The 10,371-nt window shown below is 28.4% G+C and overlaps 1 protein-coding gene across 3 annotated transcripts in view; it reads right to left on the reverse strand.

Annotated features, from left to right (window-relative positions):
• LOC100197779 (equilibrative nucleobase transporter 1) overlaps positions 1–5,353 on the reverse strand; it is a 56,285-nt gene extending 50,932 nt beyond the window's left edge. The window contains exons 1-2 of one of the 3 annotated variants that reach the window (XM_065809988.1): positions 5,249–5,353; positions 2,858–3,245 (exon numbers count right to left, since the gene is read on the reverse strand). In XM_065809988.1, the coding sequence (XP_065666060.1) occupies positions 2,858–3,245; positions 5,249–5,273 (413 nt within the window). In that variant the 5' untranslated portion in view covers positions 5,274–5,353. Of the gene's footprint in view, positions 1–2,857; positions 3,246–3,623; positions 3,744–5,248 lie in introns of those variants that run through there. The other 2 variants (XM_065809986.1, XM_065809987.1) reach the window with 2 other exon arrangements.
• Positions 5,354–10,371: the final 5,018 nt, after the last annotated feature.

Genomic DNA, 10,371 nt, shown 5'->3' on the forward strand with positions numbered 1-10,371 from the left:
CCACGGTGTGTTCGGAACTCCTTCACGTACGTAGAGTAATTGCGAACACCAATCGTTCAGTAGCGTTGCTAAAAGTTTCGGGCTCATAGGCAAGATCCCGTTAGGGGCCCCCTTAAGGTAAATTTATTTTATAAAAAAAGTAAATTCAGTAAATATATTATAAATTCAGTAGTTTATTATTATTACAGAAAAGAACGCAGTTATGAAAAACTAGCTTTTGCATTTGCAAAGATATTCACAACTTCTTTAACATCCATTGTTGATGCTGTTTTATGCTCTATGGCTAGTTATGCAAGATGATCGTAACTGTTCCTCCTGTGTTTCATCAATTGTCTGATTAGTTTTCCATAGTTCATATACTGCACAAGCATTAACATGAGCATGTGAAGAGGTATGAGAACTTATAGGTGTAGATAAATTTTTCCAATCTTTCAGACCGGTTTTCCATTAGCTATTTTGATTTGAAAATAACCAGCATGGCGCAGAGTAGACAGCATCTAAAAGTATGGAATAACATAGCCAAATACGTGGAACTGGACCATATTTTGATGTGCAGTATTATCCTGTTTTGTTGATTATAATCTTTGGGAAATGGTCCTTTTGGCCAATGCGGTGGAATACGTACTAATAAACGTTTTTCGTCATCAGATATAATTTGATTTAAAAATTTAACCAAATCATTCGTTGTGCCCTAGAGTGAATATTAGTTTCTACTTCTGTTTCTTTATTTGCTTCTTCAATTTGTATTGCATTTTCAGTAGCATTTTCAGTAGCAGTATCAAAATTCATATATATCCGCAGAATCTATATTATCAGATTGGTGAATATCATTTTTACTTTTTTTAAAAAATATATCAAGCTTGGGCAATTTTTGCAATTCTTTTTCTTTTTTCTTTCTAATTTTACGCTTTTCAGCGCCACTTTTAACTTTAGATGTAGATTCCGCCATGATAAAAAAGGGTCTTACACTTATAAATTCCAAAAACTGAAATCAATATATATATATAAAAGTTTTATTATGTTTTTGAATTAGTTGTTTACCCCTAAAAAAAAATTTATAAATGTCAGAAACACGTATTGTTGAGGCAATCCAATAAATTAATTGAGTTCAAACAATGTTCTTGACGTTAACACATAGGTATATGTTGACATAATGATCCACTCTAAAGACCTCTAAATATTATATATAACAAACCCGTTTTTTAAAACGGGCTAGCACACTAGTAATAAAAAAACATGCCAGCTCTATTGCAAATTTCAACATCTCAATTTCGGTTTATGAATTTTGAGTAATGCCGACGTTTGGGCCCCTTTTTCGACGGGCCCTTAGGCTGTGCCTACTCTTGCTATAGGGTAGCTACGCGCCTGCAATGGTTTTATTTTCGCTTTGAGTTTTTATTTTATAATAAGATTTATAAAATTGCTTTTGAGGGTTTGTGACTAAATACCTGTTTGCCAATGTCCACTCTTCCCTTATTTAATATTTTTGATTCATTTTTGAAAAAATAACTTTTTATAGAATAAAATTAACACGTAAAAAATTTTCTCTAATTTATTTCAGATAGATACCTAATTCACATAAAATTCACATCGGTTCCAAGTAAAATAATATAAAATAGTTAATTATGTAAATAATTGGTTCTATCAGAATAGATATAATTTTTTTTACTTTATCGTAAAAAAAAAAAAATGCTAGTATTAGTATTTATAGTAAGGCATTTTTTTAGTATATAGGGGAGAGTGGGGTATTGGCGAACACCTAAGCGGGAATGCAAATTAAAGACACCAGTTATACAAAATTGATCATATTTATTGCTTATCAATTAGTTTAACTACTCAGTCACAAACCCTCAAAAGGAACTTTTAAAAATCTTATTATAAAATAAAAATTTATGCCAGAAATAAAACCATTGGTGTTCGGAATTACCCTGCCTACGTGGGGTAATTCCGAACACATTGGGGGGCAATCACAAGCACTGTTGTGTAATAGCGAATAAAAAGCTAATTGTAATAACTAAGTCTAAAAACTATATTATGCAACAAAAACAAAAAAAAGGAGTGACTTTATTTCCATAGAAGCTACAACAGAGTGTTACTCAAGAAAAAAGTTGCATAAAATTATCAGAAAAATTTAAAATCAAATTATAGTGAACAACATCCGCAGCTTCATTACACTACTGCACGTCTGGAACGGAGCATAGGATCCCTTCTCAGCAGGTAAAAAAAAATTGTCGAATTTATTTTTTTACAATGCTGTTTTGACCATGTTCGGAGTTACCCCGCGTTCGCCATTACCCCACTCTCCCCTAATACTATACTATAATATTTTAGTAATAGTAAGGCACTCTAATAGTATTGGTAGTAAAAGTAAGGCACTCTTTTAAACTTTTATAAAAATAAAATAGCTGAAAAATGATTTTATTTTGACATATTTGAAAAGCGGAGATGATTCTCTTTCTAGTAGTGATATACTTTTTAACATTTCTACCCGTTCCGGTTTTATATAAATTTTCGATAAGTGATCGAAAAAATAGTGTGATGCGGTTTTACTCAATATTTTACACATCCAATATATATCATTCAATGTATATTCTACCTTTAAACAACTAAAACAATCTAACATTTCTTTGTATAATAATAATTGATTTTAAAATTATAAATATAGTTTGATTTTTGGCAGGCAGCATTTCGGCTTTACATTTCAGCACAAAACTTATTCTGAGTTCTATATAACTATTTAATTTTCTTCTTATTTTATTTATATTACTATTAACTATTTTTGTTTTATTATTTTAGATACTTTGAAGTTTAAAAATAATAAAATGAATAGTAAATTTTGACGAAAAAAAATGCTTACCCCCCAACAATCCTTGTTACTCTTGGTCCAAATTTATCAAGAAACAATCCAGCTGGAAACTGCGAGATACACATAAATGCCATGGTTATTGTAAAAACTAAGTTTAGTTTATCGTCTTGTTTTGAGCAATTGAGTATAAAATATACTGCGCTGCTACTCGTTGTATTGTTTTTATCAGAAATATTTGAAGGTAAATTGTTATTATTTCCTAAGGAAACTGTACACATATCAAAAAAATAGTGCCTAGCTTTAAAAATAACTACAATGCTTGCCCAACCAAACACAACTCCTCCACACGCGAGAATTTCTAGCAATAATGCCACAAAAAGAATAATAGAGTAAAACTTTCCATTCCAGTTAAAATGCAACATCTTTATAAATCCCAATTCTAAAATAATAAAAAATATTTAAGCTTTTTATATATATATATATATATATATATATATATATATATGTATATATATATATATATATATATATATATATATATATAATATACATATTATATATATATATATATATATATATATATATCTATATATATATATATCTATATATATATATATATATATATATATATATATCTATATATATATATCTATATATATATATATATATATATATATATATATATATATATATATATATATATATATATATATATATATATATATATATATATATATATATATATATATATATATATATATATATATATATATGAATATACGAATCTTAGAGCAACGAAATTAATTTTTTTTCTTACAAAATTAAACATTTTTGCATTTCAGGTATCGTTCACACATTACGCAGTGCACATTTTTAGAGATTAATTTAAATTAAGAATAATTAGGTTTATTAAAGCTAAACAAAAATTAATAGCGAGCTAAAAGTCAATAAAACAATAATTTTCGATTGAAGTTTTTCATTAAGGAAAAGATTGCGTTCTATTTACGCAGGAAGTAAAACAAAGTTAAATCATTTATGGCTTTGAAAATGTAATTTTTGACAAAACTTTATTAGTTAAAAACTAATTTAAAACCATTAAAATAAAATAAAAAAAAAAAAAAAAATTATCAACGTACGCGAAATAAAGTTACATTTCATTTTTTTTGAAAAATAGAAATAAGATAATTCGCTTGTATATTTTAATTTAAAATTTTAATAACTTAAAATAAATAGAAAAAAAAAATCCAATGGTGGCAAAGATTAAATAAATAGTATTTTTTTATAAGAACTTTTTACAAATGAGTTCATAATATGAATATCATATTATGATACAGATGTGAAATTGGGCCGATAGAATTTTTTTGCTTTTTAATAAGATTTTTAATTAAGTTTATTTCAGAAGAAATGAAAATTGCGCAATTTCAGTTACCTATTTTTTTTTTTTTTTAAATGAGTATTTAAGAGTTGCAGTGGTTTTACGTTTACGTTTACGCAGTAGGAACTTCATAAAAGCAATAATGCATAAAACAGTCATTTATATTTTGATTTTAAATATGAATTTAAAAATTGTAAATTATATTTTTATAAATTTTGTTGTAAAAACTTTTTAAAATAAACTTTGTTAAAAAAAAAAAAAAAATAGTTTCGCGAACGGCTTTATAAAACTTGAATTGCTTAATAATAAAAGCTTTTCATCGATCATGAAACTAGCCTTAAATGGCAAAAATGTAAGTAGTTTTTAAATGGAAAATGCAAATAAGTGGTGCTACATCGACTGAGGATTTGGGTTAAAACAGCAATATGGTAAGGACAAATTTTCCAACCATGTCATTGTCAATAACAGCAAAAAACATGTCAGTGTCAATAACACTTTTATTATCCTTTTTGACACCGGCTAAAAGATACATTAAAACTAAACAATAAAAACAAACTAAATATAATCTAGTTTTTACAGCATTAACAGATAGCATTCTGTCATCATTATTTAGTCCAACATTCATACATGGTAATATATAAGCGATTGTCAATAAATTACGTACCGCTAAATTTAACTAACAGACAAAATAAAAAAAGATCAAAATTTTTCCCTCGCAGAGTCTTTAATTAAACAAAAAATTAAATAAGCTATTTAAGATCAATGAAAACCGCCGTGCAAAAGAGTAAATGACCTCCTAAGTCTTTTTTTTTTTAAAGTTTAGCGTTGCGTAATTTATGGAAGATCCCTAAGTGATGGAAAGAAATATACAACAAACACATACAAGCATATATTTTAAATTTTCACTTACTGGTGAAGATATACTTAGGACATCTTAAAGTATTTAATTCGGGTGTTCTCGGATCAACCTGCTTAATTTAATTTCTATTTCGGGTTTAACCATACACCCTAATTCAATACCATACGCACTAATTCATAAACTTTATAAAAAATAAATGCGTACTTACTATGTTTTTTTGTTGACTTATACATTTAAATAAATTATACAGGTATAAATAAATTCTATATTTGAAAAAAAAGTTACAACGTAGCATTATCACATAATTGTTAATGGCTTAAAAGACTGATTGTCAAATAGATTACAATATAACAACTAGAGCGATTAGTTTTAATTGCAAACGATTCTCGACGTAATACATGACGTAGAGATATTTGCATAAAATTTTAATGTTTTAGTGCTAGCTTCAGAATCGTTTAAAAAAATTCTCAAAATTTGATTTAAATTGCCAATAAATATATTATTAGAACTAAATGCTTTTGCTTTTAGATAATAACTCTTATTATCTTAACCTTACCTTCTAACTGCAATAAGAACGTACATAAAGTCATTATTTCAACATAAATGTAATTGCTCTCTTGCGGGTTGGAATGGTAGAAGACGTGATTTCCAACTCGCTTCCCCGAATAAACTTGAGATCGGCTTTAATCAACTGTTTTGTCTTCTTGACAAGCGTCTATTGCCTATCGAGTCATCTTTAATAAACACCATGCTTCCGATACCTGGCAGTTTTACGTTTCCTTTTATTTTCTTCTTGTCGTTGTTCTTCCATTGCATGTACGTATTTATGCATCTGCCTTTTTCTCAGGTGATCCTTACAATTTTTTCACAAACTTGACTCACCGTATTTTATAACCCCATTTTGTTACTAACTCGGTATTTTCTTCTTATAAGGTTGCATATTTTACCCTCATTACTACGTTTGGTGTCAATACTTGGTTGTTGAATTTGTCATCTTGGCAACAAAGAGGTCGATTGTTCATAGAGCACTCCACAACTAACAACACTTCCTTCAATTCATTAAAACTTACCTTTACCAATTATTTTTGATAAGCTTTTCTTTATTATTCCAATTAATCTTTTGAATAAATCTAATTACCAAGATACTATTATTAAGTTTAACCTCCATTTTTGGCTTATGTAGCAAGATAGATTGCAAGATTTTTGTATTCTCCCAGCGTAAGTAACCACTTCCTTATTGCCATAAATGTTTATACGCTATTACTAATCATCATTTAAGGTGGTCTTTTCCATAAAACAAATTCTCTTGCCATGGTCATGGCAAAGCATTATATAGATGGCTCTTGTCCTGGCGCATGTGAACAGTTCAACATGACATTTTCCGAATAACTTCTCTGGTACCTTATATTTTAGCAGACTGGCAAAGTTGACATACGTAACCGCAAACGGCTCAACTATTTTCAGTTGGTTTAGCCACTTTTCTTTGTGTTTCATCTATATTATATATGAACATTAAATCAAAAATTATAACAGATTGCTCCGTGCTCGCTTCTTTAGTTTCAAAACCGATTGGGTTTTCTTTGATTGAGACGTAAATCTATTTTACCTATCCAATCAATAGCTTCTGTAGAACTCAGTTTCTTAAAAACTGTGACCAACTGCCCCTTTCTTTTTTATAAGTACACCAGCACTCTTAATTTAATTGTATACTTCAATAATGTTGTATTGATTAATGTCTTTCTAACACTATTTATCAATTTGCCCAGGTTATGTGCTGTTAAAAGCTTCAGTCTTGAAATGCTAAGATCTTTTGATGCAGCTTGTGCTTTTGCCACAAGTTACTTGTTTTTAAAATTTGATGACCTATCACTGCGTAGAAGCATACACATACGGCCAACATATTTAATTTGAAAATCCATGGAGTTCGGCGTCAATATTCCAAACACAACAGCGGAATAGCAATAGTTCTTTTGTTACTTAACACCTGTTATTAAACACCTAGATCAGTTGATCAAATCATTCAAAAGTTCGTTCATTATTTCATGATCTCATCTAGATCATCTAAATACTCCAGTTTTCCAACTATTGAAATATTGAATAAAAAAATATGAAAATATTCGAACAGTTTATCAAAAGTAATGTAACAAATTTACAAAAATGAAGAATAAGAATAATTTGATATAAAAAAAGCGTTTAATAATAAATTTTGAGTAATGTTTTTATTCATTTTAAATAATTTTTTAATCTTGGTCTCAGCTCATTAGCTGAACGTAGATTAAGAGGTGATCTAATTCAGTTTTTTAAAGTTTATAAAAACTTCAACAAAGTCAACTGGCATCAAAAATGTAAACAAGCGACTTCTTTCACATGTGATTATCCTGCATGTAATCTTCGTAGCGCAAAGCATAAAATTGAACGAGAAGTTACCAAAAACAGTCAAAGACACATTTTCTTCAAAAGTTGGGTAGTGCCAATATGGAATGTTTTGCCTGCTTTAATAGTTGCCGCTAATTCGGTCAACAAGTTTAAAAACAATTATGACAAATGGACTCGTTCTCTTCCGAGTTGGTCTACTATAGCCGGTTGTCGTAAGACACTTGGCTCATAAAAGTTAAACTTCTATTGTAGAATATTACTATAATAATAATAATAATAAGTAAAACTGAACTGAATATTTCAAAATATAAACGTGTTCTTCTTTTTGTTTTAATTGAACGTGCTTTGACTCAAAGCAAAATAAAAAAAAATATCCTCAAAGTTTGAGGATATTTTTTTTTTTGAGGTTGGACGAATTGTTATTAAAGCGTGATACAAAATGTATAAGGTTGTCGACCGTTTTTTGAAAGAATTGACGACTAAAAAGAAGTCTTTCTACAATTACATAACATTTATAAAGTAAATTATTATATTTTCGAACATTTATAAACAAATTAAATAAACGAATGTTTTAAAAACCAACTAAAATAATGCTACACAAAAAAAAATTATACAAAAATGTATTTAGTTTCTCATAATTACGTGGTTTCCCATAATTATGCGGAGAAACGAAAATACATTTTTAATCAAAATTTTTTACCAAAATACACTTTGCAATGACATCGCAAATGGCAGAAGCGTTTATTTAACGGTGAAAAGGAGAAAAAGAGAAAAGGAAAAACGAAAAGAAATTATTTTAAAAAATAAAAAAGATAAGTTAAAAATAAAGTAAAATAACATAAATATTAAAAGGTACAAACGAACTAAAAGATTGAAAAAAACATAAAACAAGAAAATGAATAAAAAAGTAAAACGAACAAATAGATTTAATAAAATAAAACAAAAACAATCAATTAAAAGCGAAGTTACAACTTAAGAAAAGAAGTTGGAAAAATGTTCGAAAAAATAACAAAAAGAACTTAAAACAAAAATAATTCACTCCAAATTTTCAACGCTTTTCTGTATCCAACAAATATAATTTATTTTATTTTGTAGAAGTTTTTGTATTTGCCTTTTCGTTTTGTAGTTTTTGTGCTTGCCTTTTCGTTTGCGTAAAGTTTGTTATTATTTGTGCTGTTGCTTATGAATTTTATTGTTGTTATTAATTGAGTGTTTTCGTATTTTTTTGTTTTTTTATTTAATTTATTATAGCTTAATCATTATTTTTTTATAATTAATTTAATCTACACTTGCTTTCATTTATTAATATTACTGTTAAATTTTTTTGTTTGTTTGTTTATTTTGTTTAGGTATCACTCCGATGACTAGTTTTTAACTATATGAGTGACACCTAACCTAGTTTTGTAAAACTATAAAAATTTGTAATTTGTAATTTTTGGTTAAATAAATGGATAAATTAAATGTTGTTCATATCAACACTAAAAAATTTTTTTTTTCGTATTTTAATTTTTTTTAATCGTTTTTTAATTTTAATATTTACATTCTTTTTTGCTACAAAGCTTATCGTGTCTTTTCTTTTTAAAAATTATTTGAATAATTTGAAAAAAAGACATAAATGTGAAAAAAAAGAAGTGCTATTATATCTGTATGAAAGCTATTTTTAACGTTTCAACTAGATTTTCATAAAGATGAGATCTGAGCAGAAATTGGGGGTAAATTAGGTTTACATTTTTGCCATTCAATTAGATCTTTGTAATCATTTGCTTCAAGTTTGAGTTTAGGTATGAATAACTATAGAAACTTGTTTGTGTTTATAGACCTTATTTTTATTATTTGTTGTAATCCCAATATTCTCACATGTGGGCGAGTAAACGATTTTATAACAAGGAGTATGTTCTCTGGATGCGCAAAAAAGCATTCTTTTGTACCACTGAATTGATGATAGTTTTTATATCACTGCTGGCATTCCTAGATAAATTCATGGCTAGCCATAAATGTCAAGCATCTTCGGTGCATGTTGTATTACATTACTTATACTGAACCATATTGAGCAATGAACTTTAAAGATTGACTCAACCAATTATTTTAGCTAATAGAAAAGTTTTTTACATCCAACCTGAGACCCCAATATTCTAATTATATTGGTCACCCACCTGGCATAGTGGGTGACCCATGCAATGAAGTTTTCTAGCATTTCGGTTAGTGATCCTCAAATTCCCGGGAATTTCAATTTCGGGAATATCGGGAATGAAAAAGCTCATTCCCGGGAATTACCGTTACCGGGAATGAGCTTTGAAATATTTTTTTTATTTCTAAAACCTGAAAATTTTTAATAAAAAAATAAAAAAAAACAATACAAAGAACTCAAAATTTATGTTTAAACCTACTTTATTGATTTATTTCGGAAATAACATTTAAGAAAAGAAATAGCATCGATGTTCTCATCACAAAGACGGTTGCGAACTTTGCTCACAAGAATATTTGCTTCCGAAAAACGACGTTCTGCAGCTACTGATGTTGCTGCAGAACGTGTGATGTTGATACTGATGGTTCTTCTTGCTGTTCAGGTTGTTCCACACAATCAGCATTTTCAGTATTGAAGAGTCTTTCCATCAGTTTTACTGCAAGTTTGCTCATAGCTGCAACAGTCGATGTAGCAAAGTGGTTCGGCCCATTGATGCTGTTGATGTCGTGCAAGTAAAGGATGAGTGATTGAAGAACATCATGTCTGCGTTTGTTGATTTTCTCTTTGATAGCCAAGAAGATGTCCTGCGAGAGCTGATGATTATGCATTTCTAAATTGTCCAAGAGAAACTTGATAGTTGTGTTGCAAACGATGAGATTTACTGATTTCTTTGACAAGAATTGAATTGCCAACTTCGCTGGACTCAGAACTTCTACCAGCTCCTCCAATCTTTTTGAGTCGATATCTGCCCATAAGTAGGTTTTGTCAAT

Source organism: Hydra vulgaris, chromosome 11, assembly GCF_038396675.1.
Source record: "Hydra vulgaris chromosome 11, alternate assembly HydraT2T_AEP".
Lineage (NCBI taxonomy): Eukaryota > Metazoa > Cnidaria > Hydrozoa > Anthoathecata > Hydridae > Hydra > Hydra vulgaris.